Source organism: Rhinoderma darwinii, chromosome 1 (genome assembly GCF_050947455.1).
Source record: "Rhinoderma darwinii isolate aRhiDar2 chromosome 1, aRhiDar2.hap1, whole genome shotgun sequence".
Classification (NCBI taxonomy): Eukaryota; Metazoa; Chordata; class Amphibia; order Anura; family Rhinodermatidae; genus Rhinoderma; species Rhinoderma darwinii.
This window is the reverse complement of record NC_134687.1, coordinates 650,810,989-650,834,167: the sequence shown is the minus strand read 5'-3', so window position 1 is coordinate 650,834,167 and position 23,179 is coordinate 650,810,989. Positions and strand designations below refer to the sequence as shown.

The 23,179-nt window shown below is 44.7% G+C and overlaps 2 protein-coding genes across 3 annotated transcripts in view; one reads left to right on the top strand and one right to left on the bottom strand.

The window, feature by feature from the left end:
• Positions 1 to 4,130: 4,130 nt before the first annotated feature.
• Positions 4,131 to 12,739, bottom strand: LOC142675057 (uncharacterized). Of its 2 annotated transcripts, XR_012852127.1 has the most exons (5): positions 12,463 to 12,739; positions 11,823 to 11,990; positions 8,635 to 8,785; positions 7,848 to 8,003; positions 4,131 to 4,740 (listed from the first exon to the last, which is right to left on the bottom strand). XR_012852127.1 is itself a non-coding variant. In XM_075847225.1 (4 exons), the coding sequence occupies exons 3-4, from the start codon at positions 8,666 to 8,668 to the stop codon at positions 4,397 to 4,399; spliced, it is 378 nt and encodes a 125-aa protein (XP_075703340.1). In that variant the 5' UTR covers positions 8,669 to 8,785; positions 11,823 to 11,990; positions 12,463 to 12,734; the 3' UTR covers positions 4,131 to 4,396. The 2 variants fall into 2 exon arrangements, 1 of the variants encoding a protein (XP_075703340.1); XM_075847225.1 differs by lacking the exon at positions 7,848 to 8,003 and having other exon boundaries at positions 12,463 to 12,734.
• Positions 12,740 to 13,633: 894 nt separating this feature from the next.
• LOC142661628 (uncharacterized) overlaps positions 13,634 to 23,179 on the top strand; it is a 49,661-nt gene continuing 40,115 nt past the window's right edge. The window contains exons 1-4 of the mRNA XM_075839080.1: positions 13,634 to 13,869; positions 17,615 to 17,769; positions 18,261 to 18,428; positions 18,513 to 18,636. Of these exons, the coding sequence (XP_075695195.1) occupies positions 17,692 to 17,769; positions 18,261 to 18,428; positions 18,513 to 18,636 (370 nt within the window). The 5' untranslated portion in view covers positions 13,634 to 13,869; positions 17,615 to 17,691. The remainder of the gene's footprint in view (positions 13,870 to 17,614; positions 17,770 to 18,260; positions 18,429 to 18,512; positions 18,637 to 23,179) is intronic.

Sequence of the window (23,179 nt, the reverse complement as noted above, 5' to 3'; positions counted from 1 at the left end):
TCATTTCTTCTTTGATCACGATTACTTATGCATTCACTCCTATTCGTGTATGCATACACTCCCTGTTTCTCATGGAATTGTAAACTGACACAACACATATGATATCCACTCAGAACATAAAACTGACCTATAGGATTCTCTTACCTTTCCGTTTTGTCCCTCGTCCAATGAGAAGCGCGTCTCTAACGTTCGTCACCGCTGTGTTGACGCCCCGTTCCCGCCCTTGTAGCGCACTGCGCATGTCCGGCGTCCCTGTACGCGTCGGGGACCCTGGATATGCGCTACGGCGCTGGGGCTTGGAAGTGGGCCATGCCTCACATCCGGTTGTCGGCGGGAGATATGCGCTGCACTCTCCTTGGATCAGGTGATATCGCATACACCTGTTCTCTACAGCATTTAAGGCTGCCCTGCACCAGACACTTTATACCCCTTGAGGAAGCACACTGCGAAACGCGCATTGGGGTTTTCCATACGTCCGTCAGGCTCTAAGTACACCTCATTATGGGTAAGATACCCTTTTGCATTTGGGTTATACTTGCAAACTTTACAAATCATGAGATTGAATGTTGACTGCCTTACATTGCTTACTATAGGATACGACTTAGAGACTCGCACATGCATTATACTGTGTTTCTATTTTGTATTCCTGTACATTTATATCATGTCATGCTCTTTAGTATCTATGTTTGCCCCTGTTCACACATGCTAATGGTAACTTTCCTGTATCTTTATACCTGATTAACTGAGCCTGCCCTTCTGCATTGGAAATTTCACAGAGTCACTCTTTCCAACTGTACCTTTTTTTAAATTCTTCTGTGTTATGTGTATAACTTATGTAATAAAGGTTTCTTTTATCATATGGCTTCTATACTCCTTGTTCTTCCTTGTGTATAAAATGTTTTACAGTGTAACAATTTTTTTTCCACAGTATTATTCTGGCAGCAATTCTCTCAAGTATCTTCTTCTCCTCACACTGAAACAATGTGTGAGGAGAAGAAAAAAGGCAGGAGATTTGCTGCCAGAAATGTCAAAATAAAACAAAATGTGATCACAGCGATCACATGTTCCGGGACCATCAGATTGGTCTCTGATACTCTGCACAGTGCCCAGAGCTGTTGGTAACAGCGTGCACACTGTATTTTACATAGAAATGCATGTGATCGCTGTGATTGGTTGTCACAGCGATCACATGTTCAGGGACCAAAAGATTGGCCCCTGACACTGTGCCCACGGCTGTTAGCAACAGCCAGGGCACAGAGCTGTGTGCACGCGATCGCGCGTGCACAGTCTCTGAAGTGCCGCCGTAATTAGTCTATACGGCAGACTTCAGAGACCCTGACCGCTGGCCGTAAAAACACAGCCAGCTGTCGGGAACCTGTTAATGCATGTATTAACTTCGTGATGATTCATTGCACATTTATCCTGGATTTATCACAGATTTTTACCCAGCTTTTATTTTTTATTCCGTCATCTGTAGCATCCAATCACTGAGCTGAAAAGCTTGATCAAGATCACTATTGCACACTGTTACCGGCTATTGCGGACCATTGCAGACTATGCACATAAAGGACTTCATGCAGAAAAATAACCTTCATGCAAATTCAATGTACATTTGTCCCAGGATTTATCACAAGTACACCAACTTTTTCCTAATGAGAGCAGGTTAGCATATATAAAATATAGATATACAGCTTATCTAGTGGCTCGCTTTTAGGTTTAGCAATCTATTTCTCAAATGTGGTCAAGTGAAAAGTTCAGGAAACTCTTGGGCACTTCAGAGCTCCTAAGAGCATTTGCACAAACTCATTCCCTAAAATGGATTAATCTCCCAGCTACAGGGAGGCCAGTTGTACTATCATAGGTGGAGCAGTACAGTGCAGGTGGAGCAGCACAGAGACAATAGCGGCAGTATCACAGCAGGGCAGCCAAGATATCTGTGGTATCACAGCAGACCGGCACCACATACATTTAAAGGGAGAGGACAAAATCAGGGTCAGGGCGGTCAATCCTGCTTAGGCTGGGTTCACACTACCTATTTTCAGGCGTAAACGAGGCGTATTATGCCTCGTTTTACATCTGAAAATAGGGCTACAATACGTCGGCAAACATCTGCCCATTCATTGGAATGGGTTTGCCGACGTATTGTGCAGACGACCTGTAATTTACGCGTTGTCGTTTGACAGCTGTCAAACGACGACGCGTAAATTGACTGCCTCGGCAAAGAAGTGCAGGGCACTTCTTTGAAATGTAATTTGAGCTGTTCTTCATTGAACTCAATGAAGAGCAGCTCAAGATATACGAGCGTCACAGACGCCTCGTATATTACGAGGAGCATTTACGGCTGAAACGACGCAGCTGTTTTCTTCTGAAAACAGGCTGTCATTTCAGCCGTAAATGCCTGCTATCGTGTGAACATACCCTTATAGTTTACCACACACTCCAGGGGTCACCCGAGGATCCTCTGCAGTGGCCTCTGGAGACTAGGAGTGCACGGCCCCTACGGCGTTCAGAATGGAGGAGGATCACGGGGAGAGCACAGACTCGCATGCGTGCAGACGTTCCTACGTCATCACACCACTGTCCTTAAAGGAACAGTGTCACCACAAAAAAAAAATTCATGTCAGTTTAATGTTAGTGTTTTATTAAAAACGTTTTTATTTATTTGTGTGTTACTTTTTTCTATTTTTTCACTTTTTCTTCCCTAAGGGGGCTGCCATTTTTTCTTCCATTTCTGTATGTGTCGATTAACGACACATACAGACATGGAATACGGCAGCCACAGTCCCATAGGGACTGCGAACGGGTCCCGTCCCATCCACTTCTGTGTACGCCGTCTGTGTGGGAACTGCGCATGCGCTGCTCCCACACAGTCAAATTTGAAATGCGCGCCGTCCGGCGCCATTTTCCTGTGGACTGGAAGTCGCGGCCGGACAGTAAGATTACTACTTCCGGTCGCGGCTTCCGGACTTGTGCACTTGGACCAGCGGGAGCGGACGGGCCGGAGGGAGCCGCGGCGGCAGGAGCAGGTAAGAGATTTCTATGTAGGGCGACACACAGTGTAGGAGGTTAGACCGTTCAATCCCCTCGTTTATCCCGGCACTAGCCAGGATAAAGGAGGGGGGGATTCTCAGAGCTCACTAGAGCGAGTGCTTTTTTTCCCAATTTTGCAGCAAAAAGCAATGTGGTTGCTTTACCACATGCAATGCTGCAAATTTGGGAATAGCTCCATCTAGTGACCAGCAATGGGAAATATTATAAATTAGAATCTAATTTATAATATTTCCTGACTCGTGAAAAAAATAAAAAAAATTTGAACAATGTTTAATCACCTACACACTAAATGTTTACTTAAAAAAAAAACATGTTTTGCTGGCAACACATTCCCTTTAATGGGCAGACGGACATGTTAAAAAAACAAACATCCCCCTTTTAAAGCAACCAGTCTTCTCCTATAATTCAATCAGCATGACACAGTGATATCATCTACCTTGTCCCCGAACACTTTCCCCTGAGCTAATGAGACCATCAATTAAATTATGTTAGCAGGTCATTTTGTGGCAGAGCTGAACTGCAGTGGAAATTGGGTTTGTGTGATTAAGTTAATATTCCTGGCAAGGAATGACATTACAATTAATTACAAATTCATCTGATCACTCTTCATAACAATCTAGAGTTAATGCAAATTGGCGCTATAAAAAGTGAAGCAGAAAATTTTGTGAAAACCAAAATTTGTGTCATACTCAAAACTTTTGGCCAGGAATGTGCAGCTGACACCCACTGGTGATGATGCAGACTCCCCATCATACATGTACAGCGGTTTGTGGAAATGTTTTTACAACATTGCTGTATCTACACGGCAGATCTCAGGAAAGGTTAAATTCATCTCAAAGTGACACATCAGATTTAAAAACAATGGGGCTGTGTTCACAAGGCTATAATTGGCTGCGTCGCCAAGGGTTTATTGTCTGAATAACCAGATGAGTTACAAAAACTTTTTTTGCTCCTATGGCTTTTCCCACATTCCAAACAAGAATACAGTTTTGTTTATGCAAATTTTTTGAGGAGTTTAAATAAAATTATTTCCATGTAAAACATTTTTTTAAATAGAACAAAATTACTTCTCCCCTCTATGAATTTTCTTATGTTTAATAAGATTTAATTTTCGTAAAAAGCATTTCCCACATTCTGAAAATTAATACAGCTTCTCTCCTGTGTGACTTCTCTCATGTCTAACAAGACCTGTAAAACATTTCCCACATTCTGAACATGAAAATGGCTTCTCTCCTGTGTGAATTCTCTCATGTAATGTTAGACGTGTTTTTATCTCTAAAGCACTTCACACATTCTGAACATGAATGACTTCACCCGTGTGACCTCTCTTATGTGTAATAAGGCTTTATTTACGTGTAAAACATTTCCCACATTCTGAACATGAATGTGGCTTCTCCCCTGTGTGAATTCTTCTGTGCTTAAAAAGACCTGAGATATTTGTAAACTCTTTACCACGATGAAACCTTTTACTCTCTTTCTGAGCTGTACTTGTGGTAACAATCTGTGATTGGTCAGGAGAAGGTTCCTCATGATTAGGGGAATTACATGATAAATCTTTACAGTGAAGTCCTGGGTGTACATTAAGGGCAATGTGGTATTCTCCTGAAGTCTGCTGCTTAATATCTTCATCTTCTACTTCATAATTTATCGAAAACATGATGTTTCCCTCAGAGTTCTTACTGGCATCTTCTGTTAGGATTAAAAATGGATTTTGTGATTTTTATATTCTTCAAACCACAAAGTAGACACATTTATGACATATTAGCCTGTATTCAGTTTTTTTTTTATAGTCAGTCAGAAATGGATCCAGCGGGATGGAGACGTTTGAGCCATTCCCTTCAAAACCACCACTCAAAAAACTGCACCAAATACTGCCACACAAATTGAATGCCTAATTCCAGCCTTATAAATCTCTGAAAAACACTTTAAATGGACAATAACTTTTCATTAAAAACTTGAGATAATCTAATAGTATACCTGATATCTAGCAATTTTGCCATTTGATTTTAAAAAAAAAATCTGCTTTATCCTTGCAAAGTGTGTATGAAGTTACTGCCACTAGGTGACTCCTTTTCTTTCATTTGTCACCCTCGGTTTTCCAGCAAATTCAGTCTCTAGTTACAGAGAAGAGTAGACAGACTGCAGAATATGGGGGTGCCTCTCTCTGCTAAAGCTCCCTGTACTCATAGCCTGCCTGAACTCTCATGTAATCCTTGCAGTAGCTGCTTACATCTCTGTCTGCTTTGTTAAAGATATTTTCCGAAGTCCCAGCACTTCTCTGACTTCCATGTGCACTTTGCCCTAGATGTCTAATGTTTGCTGCAAGTATTCCTCAATAAGAACTAAAAAGCTGCATATGCAGGGTTGTCACATCACGCAACAAAATTTGTCTTTTGCAGAGAATCGCAGGAAATCCTGGCATTATGTCGTGACTTCACAAAAATCGCAGCAAAATTGTAGTTTTGCTTTTAGTTGCAACAATTTTCAAAGCTCTAAAATGCGGGTACGACATCATAACATCGTTGGTTTCAATGGGAAATACGGTGTTCTGTTCCGACAGGGCGTTTTTTACGTGGTCTTTTTCCAAAAACGGCACGTAAAAAGACGCCCCACCAAAATGAAGTGCACATCACTTCATGGGACGTTTTTGGAGCCGTTTTTAATTGACTTTATAGAAAACCAGCTCCAAAAACGGCCGTAAAAAACGTGAGTTTGATTTAAAAAATGGGTGAAAATCAGGAGCTGTTTTCCCTTTGTTTAGTAAGCGTGTGAACAGAGCCTTAGCCTTTTGGTGTTTCCTATAACTTCTGCCAGATGCAGAATCACACCCAATATGGCTGCCGGAAACTGCTTAGCAATTTGAAGACACCTTTTCCTGGCTTGTGGGAGGGGGGGGGGGGGTGAGATTCCCTCCCACATTTACGGCAGCTGTGAGTCAGGTTGCTTTGCCTTATTCACCTAGCTCTAATTCTGGGAAGTGCTCCCCCTGGTGGCCAACATAGGAAAACATGTCAAATTATTATTTAATTTTTAATACTTTCCACCATATGAAAGAAAAAAAATACAGCAAAAAACTTAAAAAATATAATAGCAATAAGTAACGACACTTAAAAAAAAAAAAGGTTTAATTCGTGACACATTCCCTTTAATATGTTGGAAACATGGAGAAGTGTAAAATGACAGGGGCCAAATTAGTGAGAATATCCCCAAAACTGCCAGTCTTGTGGGGTGTTTCTAGTATGTAAAGGTTCGTACCTACCAAAAGTGCTCCAAGGAAGGAGAATCGTTGTACCGGCAACAGGGTGATTGACGGCCAAGACTCATTAATGTGCATGGGGAGCTCATCTGGTCCCAGCCCACAGAAGAGGTACCGTACGACGGCAGCAGCAGGATGCATTATGGGAAGACAAGCAGGTGGAGGCAGTATGATCATCGGGCCAATGTTCTGCTGGACCTGGCATTCATGCAAATGTGACATGGACCACCTACCTAAACATTGCTGCAGACAAGTGCCCCCTTATGGCAGCGTTATTCCTAATGGAAGTGCCCTCTTCCAGCAGGATAATGCCCCCGCCACACTGCAAATATTGATCAGGAATGGTCCAAAGGGGTTGACTTGGCTCCAAATACCCCAGATCTCAATCTGATCGATCTGTAGGATGTGCTGGAAAAACAAGTCCAATCCATGGAGGCAACACCTCACAACTTACATGACTTGAAGGATCTGCTAACGTGTGCCAGATACCATGGAGATGCCACATCTCAATGGGTCAGAGCTGTTTTGGCAGCACGGGGGCGACCTACACAATATTAGGAAGGTGGTTTTACTGTTAGGGCTGATCGGGATAGACAGAGAGAGACATTTTACATTGTTAGTGGGGTAAACAAGGTCTAAGTCCATCAAGTTTAAAGGCAATGTGTCACAAATTTTTTTTTTTTTAATATAATATTGGTTTTAGTTTGATATTTAAATACATTTTATTTATTTGTGCGTTTGTGTTTTACTTTTTACGTTTTTCATTCTTTTACTTCTCTATGGGGGCTGTCATTTTTTTTTCCATCTCTGTGTGTGTTGATTTTCGACACATACAGTGATGGAATACAGCACATACATCCCCATAGAGAATGCGAACGGGAGCCGTTCCATTCACTATAGTGTAAGCGGTCTGTGTGGGAGCGGCGCATGCACCACTCCCACACAGTCCAAATGGAAGGTCTTCGGCCGAGCGCTATCCGGCGCCATTGTCTTGTGGACCGGAAGCCGCGGCCGGACAGTAAAATGACTACTTCCGGTCGAGGCTTCCGGACGTGTTCAGAAGCAAGGACTAGGTGCGGAGCGAGCGGACGCAGCGGATGGAGCGGCGGCGGCAGGAGCAGGCAAGTCATGTTTATGTAGGTTTTGTGATATAACCACTGTATGTAAGCCTACTGCACTGTGTATTCGCTCAAAAAATGGCGGCACACAGTGCAGTGCAGCAGGTTTGAACATTCAATCCCCTCATTTCTTCCTGGCTCTAGCCAGGATAAAGGAGGGGGGATTGTGTGAGGACACTAGAGCGAGTGTGTCTTCTCAAATTTTGCAGCATAAAGCAATGAGGTTGCTTTACCACATGCCAATGCTGCAATTTTGGGAATTGCTCCCTCTAGTGACCAGCACAGGGAAATGTTATAAATTAGAATTAATTTATAATATTTCCTGACTTGTGAAAAAAATTAGAACAATGTCTAATCATGTATACACTAACTGTTTAACTAAAAAAAAAAAAAAAATTTAACATTTTCTAGCGACACATTACCTTTAAACTTTTTAGGCTTACAAACCCCAGTTCATCCAGACTTGTTGGCTCTCCTCACACGTCTGGTTTAGTACATACATGTATTCCCCATGAATCAACAATTCTGGAGCATCTTTTCTCAGAACTCTGCGTTTTGCCGTTCCTCTGTAATTCCTACTGGAAATATAAGATTAAATTGAGAAAAGGGTGTTACCATTCCCCTTGTGAAAGAGTCGTGTCCCTACAACTTCTGATATTGTCAGCACTGATTGGACATTGTCAGACTGTATGGACACGCCCCCGGCTGTTAACACCTAGATGTCAAATCATTCATACATTTCTAGGAGGAATAACAGAGGAACAGAACAATGAAAAGTTCTAAGAAAAGTGACCCTGTATAATGTGAGCTGTACCAGTGACCCTGTGTATTGTGTCTTACAAGGAAGATATTTAACCCTTTGTTATATCTCTGCACGACTGTCATGTCCTCTGTTCCCACATGGTAGAACTTTGCACTCCTCATGTTGTAGGGATTATAAGAGCAGCGCAGATCAGTCACTGGTGATATAAGACTATGTTCATACATGGGGAAATGGTGGCAGAAATTTCTGTGATTGTCCAACTCATCGGATTGTGGTTAGAAAAACTTCTACAACAAATCTGTGACCATCCCCTAGTGCAGCACTGCAGCAAAGCGAGGAACGTGTGATCGGAGATCAGGAGTCACATGTCTGTATATACTGCACATGACGAAATTAACACTTCAACAAAAAAATTATAATATATAAGTTATATATATTTATCTCACCTTGTGATGTGCGTGGCTGGTAGTTCTCCACCATGACCTCCTCGTACAGATCCTTGCGTCCTTCTAGATCAGTGGTTCCCAACCAAGGTGCCGCGGCACCCTGGGGTACCGCGAGAGCCGTCCAGGGGTGCGGGGGAACTCAGCTCATCCACTGCAGAAAAAAAAAATTTTTTTTTTGCTGCAAGCTCCGCCCTCGTAGCAGACGTGAAGCGCGGATGTCTGTTACGAGTACCGCCCACCGCTTCCCTCTAGAAGCCGGACAGAGGGAGAGGAGCCGTTAACGTGGGCAGGGTAAGTATTTTTTTTCTTTACAGTGTTAGCAGTTGTGTGAGAAATGTAGCCAGAATAACGGAAGTTGTAGTTCTCTTATACCTCCTCCCTGTAATGTCCTCTGATATCACATAATAACAGTCTGGACATGCTGAGAGTTGTAGTTCTCTCTTATACTTCTTCTCTGTAATGTCCTCTGATATCACATAACAGCCTGTACATGCTGGGAGTTGTAGTTCTCTCCTCTTATACCTCCTCCCTGTAATGTCCTCTGATATCACATAATAACAGCCTGGACATGCTGGGAGTTGTAGTTCTCTCCTCTTATACCTCCTCCCTGTAATGTCCTCTGATATCACATAATAACAGTCTGGACATGCTGGGAGTTGTAGTTCTCTCTTATACCTCCTCCCTGTAATGTCCTCTGATATCACATAATAACAGTCTGGACATGCTGAGAGTTGTAGTTCTCTCTTATACTTCTTCTCTGTAATGTCCTCTGATATCACATAACAGCCTGTACATGCTGGGAGTTGTAGTTCTCTCCTCTTATACCTCCTCCCTGTAATGTCCTCTGATATCACATAATAACAGCCTGGACATGCTGGGAGTTGTAGTTCTCTCCTCTTATACCTCCTCCCTGTAATGTCCTCTGATATCACATAACAACAGCCTGGACATGCTGGGAGTTGTAGTCCTCTCCTCTTATACCTCCTCCCTGTAATGTCCTCTGATATCACATAATAACAGTCTGGACATGCTGGGAGTTGTAGTTCTCTCCTCTTATACTCCTCCCTGTAATGACCTCTGATATCACATAATAACAGCCTGGACATGCTGGGAGTTGTAGTTCTCTCCTCTTATACCTCTTCTCTGTAATGTCCTCTAATATCACATAATAGTCTGGACATGCTGAGAGTTGTAGTCCTCTCCTCTTATACCTCTTCTCTGTAATGTCCTCTGATATCACATAATAACAGCCTGGACATACTGGGAGTTGTAGTTCTCTCCTTATACCTCCTCCCTGTAATGTCCTCTGATATCACATAATAACAGTCTGGACATGCTGGGAGTTGTAGTTCTCTCCTCTTATACTCCTCCCTGTAATGACCTCTGATATCACATAATAACAGCCTGGACATGCTGGGAGTTGTAGTTCTCTCCTCTTATACCTCTTCTCTGTAATGTCCTCTAATATCACATAATAGTCTGGACATGCTGAGAGTTGTAGTCCTCTCCTCTTATACCTCTTCTCTGTAATGTCCTCTGATATCACATAATAACAGCCTGGACATGCTGGGAGTTGTAGTTCTCTCCTCTTATAGCTCCTCTCTGTAATGTCCATTGATATCACATAATAGCCTGGACATGCTGGGAGTTGTTGTTCTTATACCTCCTTATTTATTCCTTCCCCAGGTGTAAGCACACTTTCTCTCTGTGATGGTCACCTTACTGGGGGGTCATTATACTGTGAGTGGGGGGGGGCTGATGGTCATTACTGTGAGTGGGGGGGGGGGGCTGATGGTCATTACTGTGAGTGGGGGGGCTGATGGTCATTACTGTGAGTGGGGGGGCTGATGGTCATTACTGTGAGTGGGGGGGGGCTGATGGTCATTACTGTGAGTGGGGGGGGGCTGAGGCTCATTACTGTGAGTGGGGGGGGGTTGAGGCTCATTACTGTGAGTGGGGGGGCTGAGGCTCATTACTGTGAGTGGGGGGGGGGCTGGTGGTCATTACTGTGAGTGGGGGGGGCTGATGGTCATTACTGTGGGGGGGGCTGAGGGTCATTACTGTGAGTGGGGGGCTGATGGTCATTACTGTGGGGGGGGGCTGATGGTCATTACTGTGGGGGGGGGCTGATGGTCATTACTGTGAGTGGGGGGGCTGATGGTCATTACTGTGAGTGGGGGGCTGATGGTCATTACTGTGGGGGGGGGCTGATGGTCATTTTACTGTGAGTGGGGGGCTGATGGTCATTACTGTGAGCGGGGGGGGGGGGCTGAGGCTCATTACTGTGGGGGGGGGGCTGATGGTCATTACTGTGAGTGGGGGGCTGATGGTCATTACTGTGGGGGGAGGGCTGATGGTCATTACTGTGAGTGGGGGGCTGATGGTCATTTTACTGTGAGTGGGGGGGGCTGATGGTCATTTTACTGTGAGTGGGGGGGGGGCTGATGGTCATTTTACTGTGAGTGGGGGGGGGGCTGATGGTCATTACTGTGAGTGGGGGGGGGGCTGATGGTCATTACTGTGAGTGGGGGGCTGATGGTCATTTTACTGTGAGTGGGGGGGGCTGATGGTCATTTTACTGTGAGTGGGGGGGGGGCTGATGGTCATTTTACTGTGAGTGGGGGGGGGGCTGATGGTCATTTTACTGTGAGTGGGGGGGGGCTGATGGTCTTCGAGTGGTTTCCACCTGACATCCCATTGAAATTAATAGGAGGCAGAAAAAACCTGCATCGCTCGTTTGGTGCTTTTTTTGTCTGCGGTTTTTGCATTCGCTTCAGCGGCTTAAAAAAATGTGGGCAAAAAACACAGCAAAAAAAAAAATGAAGTCAAACAACGATGTCAATTCAAAATCTGCCTCAAAATTCCTAAATGAATTTGGAGGCAGATTTTTCGTTTCTGCCTTACAAAAAACGTTGTGTGAACATACCCTAAGAGTGTACTGCTTGTTTTTAGCCATTTTGTAAACAATTTTTGGTAGGGGTGCCCTGAGAATTTTTTTTTTTCCTGGGGGGCCTCGAGCCTGAAAAGGTTGGGAAACTCTGGTCTAGATACTCCCACTCCTCCATGGAGAAATAGACAGTGACATCCTGACACCTTATAGGAACCTGACACACACAATGATACAGTCATCACCCAGACACCTCCAGTGCTGTTACTGTAGAATTTCCCAGCATTCCCAGCAGTGTCACCTCTCCAGTCAGCAGCTCAGTCATCTTGTAGATCAGTTCTAAGATCTTCTTCTCAGGTATCCGGGAGTGAGGGGGAGGCTCTGTGATGGGACTACTGCTCCATCCTCCTGACTCATGGATGATGGGACTCGTACAGTCACCCGATGTCTTCTTCACTATTGTGTACTCCTGTGTATGGAGAGAGACACTTAGAGAACTGAACACAGTATCCCCCCTCAGTAGAAAGAGGGAGATTGTGACCCCGCTGTATAGTGCTCTAGTTACCCCACAACTGTAATACTGGAGACCTCACCTACAAAAAGACATTGAGAAAAAAGAAGAAAACTAAAAAGGAAATAATATTGGGGGCGACTAGATGGACCATGTGCTCTCCTCCTGTCGTCATCTTCTATGTTTCTATATAGAGGTCATCCTGATCCTCCTGGTTCCTGGTCATTCTCATTGCTCTACATTACTATTGCAGCATTGGTGACATGACACATAACTGACCATACTGGTGGCTGATCTTCAGCTTTTCTGCTGGTGGCTTCTTGACGTCACTTGGAAGGTCTGGACGCTGTTATACAGGACACTGGATTCTTCCTATTATGTATTGTCCCTTCCCCATGTGTGACTTGTTCTATAATGTAGTAAAGTTTACCTCTCCGCTCAACAGGTAGATGATCTCCAAGGTGAAGTCTAATATTCTTCTGCTCATCTCATTCCTGTCCTTGTCCATCCTTGGTGAGTCTTTCAGGAGAAGGAACGTTGTGGAGGAGAAGATGAGAAAACTGGAGGAACTGGAGGATCTAGTACTGCAGACGTCTTTATGAAGAAAGGAGAAGATGGAAATCATACAGGGGATAACATCATGTGTGACATACAGAACCTCACTTATTAATCATTGAGAGAAACATCTTCTCAGAGCCGTCACCACATGGAATAAAGGGGTATTCCCAACACGGACATTTCTCCCCGGGATATGCCAGGAATGTCTGATAGATGCGGCTCCACCTCTGGCCGTGCTCGGCTGTTTCTGGACCTCCTATACAAGTGAATGGAGAGAGTCGTGCACATGTGTGGTCACCTCTCCATTCATTCTCCACCTGGATATAGTCATCACCTCACCAGGCGGGTCGGGGGACCCCCGTTCTCCACATAAAAGTGGGACCCCCATATATCAGACATTTATGGCCTATCTCTCAGAGAAGAGTAAAATGAAGACATTTTCCCCCCAGACAATGAAGACCTGACTCCTGACAACCTGATACATGGCGGATACTGGGGAGACCTTGCTCCATCCACGGGAAAATAAAAAAAAGTTCTGGCTGAGAATTTGGCAACACAAAAGCAATTTTTTGAAACGCTGTTTTTTTTTGGTAAATGTCGCACATCATGAAAAACTATATGAATTTGGTATCGCCGTAATTAAATTGACCGCAGAATAAATTATCAGGACGTTTTTAACGCACGGTGAACGCAGTAAAAAAGAACCCAGAAAACATTGGAGGAATCACAGATTTTCCCCATTTTCCCCACATAGGAGTTTTGCAGTTGCAGTGAGATTATGTGATACTTTATATGACGCCCTGAAAATCTACAACTCGTCCCGCAGAATCTAATCCTCGCACCGCGAGACTGATAGAAAACAAACAAATACTTCATACACGGAAATAGCTGAAGGACCTGTGATGACGTCACCACCACGTGATCGGGAGGAGCTTATCAGTGGAGAACGGTGGTGGACGAAGGACTTGTGATGATGATCACGTGATATGAGGGGGCGGGGCTCTTAGAGGGAGCGGGTTCCTTTGCTGTGTTTAGTGCTGATGATCAAGCGACCTGAGGGGGCGGGGTTATGCCTCCTCTCCACTTGTAAGCTCCGCCCCTCCAGCGGCGTGAAAGGTCTGTGACGGTCAGAGGGTGGTGACGTCATCACAGGTCCTTCAGTAGTTCCGATGTATGAAATGTAGCAGCGCTGGTCGGGTGTACATGACTTCTGGTCACCGCTGTTGTTTAGTGCTCTCTCTGTTATCAGTCAGGAGATTTTCCACGATGCAGTAGTAAGGTAAGGTTACATGAGGTCATTTCTGTCCGGTTTTGATGCGTTTTTGTCTGGCACAGTGTTGGTGATTATTATTTTTTTTAAGCGCTGTAAATATGAAATACAGGAGGGTTTAACCCCTTGGTGACATCAGATCTATAGTATTATGTTGTACGTGCGCCGTCACACTAGAAGGAGCACGACTACTGACAGCCGCCGGCAACCGCCAAGATCAGAGACAGCGCAATCCCGGCCGTTTAACCCCTCAGATGCCGTGATTAATAGCGACCGCGGCATCTGATCAGTTAGAGATAGCGGCTTCCTCTGTCCTCCGAAGAAACTGTGCGATGCCGACCGGTTACCATTGTCATACATTGTGATACATTTTTATAAAAAAATGATGTAAACAGTAAAAATTAGTAACGTAATCGCCGCATCCGTAAAAGTCCAAATGATAAAAATGTGAACGTCGCTGGTTTTGGTCGGCGCGATTCTCCAACATATGGAATATAAAGGCCCCAAAATGTCACCCACAAAATCTATATCTCGCCCCGCAAAGCCCGCCAGGCCGCGCGATCGGCGGCAAGCTATAAAACCCCCTCACTCCACTCAATCACCGGAAATCACACTTTCCAGAAGTCTGTGTGCAAGATGTGACTGCTAAGGGCCTGTTCACATCACCGTTGTCCTTCCGTTGAGGGGTTCCATCGGAGGTATACCTCGGGTTAACCCCTCAACGGAAAGGCAAATGGAAACGTAAGCTTCCGTTTCCCTCCCCATTGATATCCTTGGTGATGGAAACCTAGCTAATGGTTTCCGTATGTCTCCGCTGTGACAGGGTTCCGTTGTTCTTGACGGAACCAATAGCGTAGTTGACTGCTCTGTGGATTCCGTCAACCCTTTCACAATTAGCTAGGTTTCCGTCACCATTGAGTTCAATGGTGAAGGAAAAGGAAGCTGAGGGGTTTCTCCTTTCCGCTGAGGGGTTAACCCGACGGAAACCTCAGACGGAACTCCTCAGCGGAATACAGACGGTGATGTGAACACAGCCTAAGGCCTCATTTACACGAGCGTGTGCGTTTTGCGCACGCAAGAAAACGCAGCGTTTTGCGTGCGCAAAAGGCACTTGACAGCTGCGTGTGTCATCAGTGTATGATGTGCGGCTGCGTGATTTTCGCGCAGCCGCCATCATAGAGATGAGGCTAGTCGACGCCCGTCACTGTCCAGGGTGCTGAAAGAGCTAACTGATCGGCAGTAACTCTTTCAGCACCCTCGACAGTGAATGCCGAACACAATATACACCAACCTGTGAATAAAAAAAAGACGCTCATACTTACCAAGAACGTCCTACTTCCTCCAGTCCGGTCTCCCGGCCGTTGCCTTGGTGACGCGTCCTTCTCTTGACATCCGGCCCCACCTCCCTGGATGACGCGGCAGTCCATGTGACCGCTGCAGCCTGTGATTTGCTGCAGCCTGTGCTTGGCCTGTGATTGGCTGCAGCTGTCACTTGGACTGAATTGTCATCCCGGGAGGTCAGACTGGAGGAAGAAGCCGGGAGTTATCGGTAAGTCAGAACTTCTTTTTTTTTTTACACGTTCATGTATATTGTGATCGGAAGTCACTGTCCAGGGTGCTGAACCAGTTTAACTTTTTCAGCACCCTGGACAGTGACTGTCTCCTGACGTCGCGTACCGGAAACTTTTTTGCTGGGTTCGCTCATCTCTAAGACACTCCGTTTGGATGTTTGTAAGCAGAAAAGCACGTGGTGCTTTTCTGTTTACATTCAGAGTTTGACAGCTCTTGCGTGAGTCACGCAGTTCGCACGGAAGTGCTTCCGTGCGACCTTCGTGGTTTTCACGCACCCATTGAATTCAATGGGTGCGTGATGCGCGAAAAACGCAGAAATTTAGAACATGTCGTGAGTTTTTTTCAGCGCACTCACGCTGAGCAAAACTCACGGACTGTCTGCATGCCCCCATAGACTTGTATAGGTCCGTGCGACCCGCGTGAAAAGCACGCGCGTCGCACGGACGTATATCACGTTCGTGTAAATGAGGCCTAAGTCAGGGGTCTCAAGCACGTGGGCCGCATGCGGCCCCTGGGGCTGTCATCTGCGATGTCTGGGGCTTCCCCAGAGCCGGAGTCCCGGGCAGAGCGCTAGTACAGGCTCTGCTCCGGGACTCTGTGGAATTCCCTGACATCGCTGCCCATATATGGACAGTGTGTCAGGGTCTTCCCCAGAGCGGAGTTCCGGGCAGAGCGCTAGTATCGGCTCTGCTCCGGGACTGTGGAATTCCCTGACATAGCTGTCCATATATGGACAGTGTGTCAGGGTCTTCCCCAGAGCATGAGTCCCAGTGATGGATGTCAGGAGCACAGCTGGAGTCCCAGGAAGAGCCTACTAGCGCTCTGCCTGGGACTCCAGCTCTTGAGTTGCCCCTGACATCTCTGTCCATATATGGACAGTGATGTCAGGAGCAGAGCTGGAATCCCAGGCTGCACTCACAACTCTACTATTATATCATGTACTTTACTCCAGTCACATCCAGAGCTGCACTCACAACTCAACTGTAACGTCATGTACTATAAGCATCCACAGAGGGCACTGCGGCAGCATCCACAGAGGGCACTGCGGCACTATCTAAAAAGGGGCTGCCCAATCTTGACGTGTGTCTGCCAAACGCTGCTAACTGAGCCGCCGGACTGCATTTGGCGACACTTAAACTGGAAAACTGGATTGTTGAAATAAGCACGTGGAGAAATATCTCAAATTTTAAACCTAGCGGTATTATTATAGTAATGTAGTATTATAGTAGTTCAAATAACTAATTGATTAACAATAATTTTGTATTGTATCAAATTTGAATGTAATGTGGCCCGTCAACTTCCCATTTTTTCTATATGCGGCCCACTTACCCGGCCGAGTTTGAGACCCCTGGCCTAAGTGATAAGATAATGATGAGCTCCTGCACACACCATACATGGTGCTTGCTCACACTTCAATGCAGTCACCTTTCTTACATACACACTGCGCTGCCAACACCTTCCGTACATACACACTGCGCGGCCGGGGCCTTCCGTACATACACACTGCACTGCCGGGACCTTCCGTGCATACGCTGGACTGCCGGGACCTTCCGTACATACGCTGGACTGCCGGGACCTTCCGTACATACGCTGGACTGCCGGGACCTTCCGCATATACACGCTGGACTGCCGGGACCTTCCGTACATACACACCACTCCTGGAACCTTACATGAACCGATGTGAACAAAGTATCAGTCACACGGTACAGTGAAGTACAATTACTATCCTGTAAAACAATCTACAAGGAATAGGGGAATACTGTAATAAATAAGAATTTTAGATGTCTCTGAAGATCCAGGATCTCTGAGGTAACTTCTAATATCTGTAAAAACTTATATTAGGGGTCTATTAATTCATAAAGGGCATCTGTCACATTGACCACCCGTCTGATCTGCTGGCAGCATATTATATAGCAGAAGGACCTGAGCAGATTGTGTCTCTCCATTCACTTCTATAGGAGTTACGGAAACCAACTAACAAGGCCACCCAGAGGTGGAGCCGCATCTATCAGACATTTCTGGCATATCCTGGGGAGAAATGTCCGTGTTGGGAATACCCCTTTATTCCATGTGGTGACGGCTCTGAGAAGATGTTTCTCTCAATGATCAATAAGTGAGGTTCTGCATGTCACACATGATGTTGTCCCCTGTATGATTTCCATCTTCTCCTTTCTTCATAAAGACGTCTGCAGTACTAGATCCTCCAGTTTTCTCATCTTCTCCTCCACAACGTTCCTTCTCCTGAAAGACCCACCAAGGATGGACAAGGACAGGAATGAGATGAGCAGAAGAATATTAGACTTCACCTTGGAGATCATCTACCTGTTGAGCGGAGAGGTAAACTTTTCTACATTATAGAACAAGTCACACATAGGGAAGGGACAACACATAATAGGAAGTAATAGGAAGAATCCAGTGTCCTGTATAACAGCGTCCAGACCTTCCAAGTGACGTCAAGAAGCCACCAGCAGAAAAGCTGCAGATCAGCCACCAATATGGGCAGTTATGTGTCATGTCACCAATGCAGCAATAGTAATGTTGTAGAGCAATGAGAATGACCAGGAACCAGGAGGATCAGGGTGACATCTGTATAGAAACATAGAAGATGACGGCAGGAGGAGAGCACATGGTCCATCTAGTCCCCCCAATATTATTTCCTTTTTAGTTTTGGCCTCGTTCTATTTTCTCAATGTCTTTTTGTAGGTGAGGTCTCCAGTATTACAGATGTGGGGTCACTAGAACTCTATACAGCGGGGTCACAATCTCCCTCTTCCTACTGAGGGGAGAATACTGTGTTCAGTTCTCTAAGTGTCTCTCTCCATACCCAGGAGTACACAATAGTGAAGAAGACATCGGGTGACTGTACGACTCCCATCATCCATGAGTCAGGAGGATGGAGCAGTAGTCCCATCACAGAGCCTCCCCCTCACTCCCGGATACATGAGAAGAAGATCTTAGAACTGATCTACAAGATGACTGAGCTGCTGACTGGAGAGGTGACTCTGCTGGGAATGCTGGGAAATTCTACAGTAACAGCACTGGAGGTGTCTGGGTGATGACTGTATCATTGTGTGTGTCAGGTTCCTATAAGGTGTCAGGATGTCACTGTCTATTTCTCCATGGAGGAGTGGGAGTATCTAGAAGGACACAAGGATCTGTACGAGGAGGTCATGATGGAGAACTACCGGCTGCGCACATCACAAGGTGAGAAGAGACGGAGATGTATATATATATTTGTGTGATACCTGAGATCAGGCTGTAGTTTGCACTGGCGGCCGCTCTGGATATGGGAGCCACGGAGACGGGCAGGACGCTCTGTCTCCTAATGCAGAGTTGTGGACATCCGCCAGCGCGGACTATGGGCAGTCTGTGCTGTAGTCAGAAGTAAACCTGATAATACAAGTCATGTAGAAAGACGATTATCGGCACACTCCGGCAGTATAAGAGTTTTCTATATAATGTCCGTATAACCGGAGGTTCTCGTTAATATTACAAGTTCTGGGTACTAGATTCTGGAGATGGGACGGTGATCCGGGGATTGATTGTGATTTCCAGATTTGGAGTCGGGGAGGAGTTTTCCCCTAATGAGACAATTGTCATCCACATCCTGGGGGTTTTTCAGTTCCAAATCATAGGTGATATATCTCTGAGAGAAAAGATGACACAAGAGACCATGCTTGTATGCTCAAAATCCTTCTGACGTTTATTCAACCATCACAATAATATCTTTCGAGGTAAGAGCACCTTGATTCCAGCCAATCATTCACAAGGTGATATGAATTTGGATTTAATTTAGCCAATAGCATATAATGACAATATGTTTTGTCCTGAACCAATCATAGGCTTAGAAGACGTCTAAAGTGTCAAACTAGGAGTTCCCAAAATATGCCTTGTCATAGATGCTAGGAGTCAGACTACCCCCTGCCTTATATTAAACTCTTCCCCCAAGGCTAGAAGACAGGCTGACCCCCTCCCTTATGGTAAACGTAGTCATTGCTTCCAGACTCGAGGATGATCAGCTCCTTATCACACAAGCCTAATGAAAACATTCAACCCCAGAACACATAACAGAATTGTTTCAGACAAAGCTCACAGATATATTCGCTTTTTAAAGCAATCAAAAGTTATTAATCTTAAAATGGCTCCCTCAGGCCACAAGATGGATTCCAACATCCAAAATGGCCGCCACCATACAAGATGTCGTCTATGTAACATGGAGTTATTTAAACATTTTGTTTTAATCAGTTTCACAGTCTTCCTCTGGATCAACGCGGTCGGATTATAGGTTGGTCTTGATGGACTTGTGTCTTTTTTCATCCTTATTTACTATGTAACACAGAATATATGGAGCAAAATTTACCACTAACATAAAGTACAATGTGTTCCCAAAAAACAATCTCACAATGACATGGACAAGTAAAATCTTATTCCCACTTATGCTGCGTCCACACACGGCATAAACACTGCGGAATATCCGACCGGATTTTCTGTGTAGAAATTCTGCAGGATTTTCACAAGAGATATTGACGTGCTGTAGATTGAGAATCTGCACCGCACTTCCTTTCCGTGTATTTTCCGCAGTGTGTGGATGAGATGTGTTGAAATCTCATCCAGATTTCTGCTACTTCTAAGAAAAAAAACAAAAAAGAAGAAAACGGCGCACCTTTAAGGTAATAATGTTCAGGGATATGTACGATATATGTGCAGGATCTAGGTAGACTCACCTGGTGGGGTTGTGCAGGATCTAGGTAGACTCACCTGGTGGGGTTGTGCAGGATCTAGGTAGACTCACCTGGTGGAGTTGTGCAGGATCTAGGTGGACTCACCTGGTGGAGTTGTGCAGGATCTAGGTAAACTCACCTGGTGGAGTTGTGCAGGATCTAGGTGGACTCACCTGGTGGAGTTGTGCAGGATCTAGGTGGACTCACCTGGTGGAGTTGTGCAGGATCTAGGTGGACTCACCTGGTGGAGTTGTGCAGGATCTAGGTGGACTCACCTGGTGGAGTTGTGCAGGATCTAGGTGGACTCACCTGGTGGAGTTGTGCAGGATCTAGGTAGACTCACCTGGTGGGGTTGTGCAGGATCTAGGTAGACTCACCTGGTGGGGTTGTGCAGGATCTAGGTAGACTCACCTGGTGGGGTTGTGCAGGATCTAGGTGGACTCACCTGGTGGAGTTGTGCAGGATCTAGGTGGACTCACCTGGTGGAGTTGTGCAGGATCTAGGTGGACTCACCTGGTGGAGTTGTGCAGGATCTAGGTGGACTCACCTGGTGGAGTTGTGCAGGATCTAGGTGGACTCACCTGGTGGAGTTGTGCAGGATCTAGGTGGACTCACCTGGTGGAGTTGTGCAGGATCTAGGTGGACTCACCTGGTGGAGTTGTGCAGGATCTAGGTGGACTCACCTGGTGGAGTTGTGCAGGATCTAGGTGGACTCACCTGGTGGAGTTGTGCAGGATCTAAGTGGACTCACCTGGTGGAGTTGTGCAGGATCTAGGTGGACTCTCCTGGTGGAGTTGTTCAGGATCATCGTCACAGCTTCACTTTAGAACGTGTCGGGTATAATCTGACCCCGATGTCGGCATAGTGTGCCGGCCTCCGGAGTTGACTCTGGGTGTGTAGCTCCAATGCTGGAGGTCCTCCCGTAGTCAGGTAATAAACGGCAAGGTGTATAAAAGAAACTCCTTTCCGGGGCGCTCCTGTGCTGGTGCTCAGATAAATTTGTAGTCGGCTTTCAAAGAATAGGAATTTCTTCACACAAGCGTATAAAAGCGAATACTAATGCAACGCACATCAGCCTCATACTGAGGTCTTCATCAGGCCGATAACATCACTAAAAATCTCACCCCAATAAATACCCAATTCAAGTGTAAGGGGTAAAACTTCATTGTGGGAGCGTTTTAAAATGTAATTTGTATTGAACAGTTTTATTTTATATTTATGTCTTGATAATAAAAAGGAAATATTCATTTTGTTTTTTTTAAAACAATCCTCTATGTATTTTTGTGTAGTTTGCGGTTGCCCAGATACCAGAGGGTGGACAGTACCTCGATGACCAGGGTTGATCAAAAAGACGGAATATCAATGTATATGAAGTTTTTACATTTATTTCTATTTTTTATTTTCCAGCTTCTCTTTTTCTTTTCTTTTTTGCTTCTCTTTTGGATCTAAAATTAAAATCCAATAGGATTTGTGTTTATTTAAAACTGCGAACCTGTTCTCTATATTTGGGTCTATTTATTTAATGGGTGACATTTTCAGATTTGTGAAGTTGGATCGGTGATGATGTAACGAATGTCTTAATAAAGTGTTTTTCCGAAAGCCATTTTTGGCGTTCAAGCAATGACCATGAAGTCCGCACCGTAGGGTTTGTGTGGTTCTCCCTGTGTATTGGATTCTACATTCACACACATATATATGTGTCTATGTAGCAAAGTTGGAACTGCAATTCATGAAGGATTTTATCATCGAGATCTCTTTAGTCACATTGGACATCACACTCTTTTTTTCGTTATTAATATTTAAACAGCAGAGGCAGTTGTTTTTTTTTGCCGCATTTATAAATACCCACTAAAAGGGGACAAAAATCTGGAAATTGTAACAGTGGGCTTTTTTCTTAGTCGGCTAGGTGCCAATATATTTCTGATAGCTCTGCCCTGTCGGACTGCTATGCCTGGTTTTTCAGGAATTATTTTCTTCAGGATTGGGTCGCTTAGAAGGACACCCCAGTGTTTATTAAGATACTTCCTACTTGTATTGTTAGAATTATAGGGGGTGAGAAAATTGCTTGAGTAGTTATTGCCCTTTTACGTTGTGGTATACTCAGATGTGTCTTTTCTTTAAGACGTAATTCTTGTGAAGTGGTCGGATTTTTTGATAGGCATTTTGTGTAAGATTTATCGCATTGCCCTTCTCCTTTAAATCTTTCATTTAAGATTTTTGATTGGTTGATGTAGGACTTGGTGGAAGAACAATTTATCCTAATTCTTCTGTACTGACTGTGGGGAATATTTTTGGTCCACTTTATGGGGTGTGCACTGTTAAAATGTGAAAAACTATTAGTATCCGCATCTTTAAAATGGGTTTTGGTTATGAATTCCTCTTTAAAATGACTTCTCTCTAATTCTAAAAATACAACACCTGATTGGTCAGCGTCATACACTCCTCTGTACAACGCCCAGTTGGTAAAAAGTAAAAACACGCCCAGTTGTCTATTGAGAAAGACATTAGCATAAATCTAAAATTGCTCATAACTTGCTCAAAAATGATCGTTTTTCAAAATAAAAGCCACTGCTGTTCTCTACATTACAGCGCCGATCAGATTATGTAGGAGACAGGGCACTTATAATCTGGTGACAGAGCCTCTTTAATGGGGACCGCTTTAACACCAAAAATGGCTTTCTGAAACCGTTTATCAAGACATTTATTACAACATCACCAATCCAACTCCACAAATCTAAAAATGTCACCGATTGAATATATAGACCCAAATATAGAGAACAGGTCCGCAGTTTTAAATAAACACAAATCCTATTGGATTTTTAAATTCGAGACCCTTAAGTCCGAACGGGTTAAGTGAAAACCTAGAATCCGTTTAAACCAATTTTTTTTCCTCTCATTCAATCGTTCAAAAATAACAAGAAATAATAATTTGAAAAAGTCACCACTGAAGGTCCACAAGTCCGGTCCTAACTGTTTGCCTTCCGCTTTAATAATGAAAAATGAGACATGAATTTTACATCATAAAG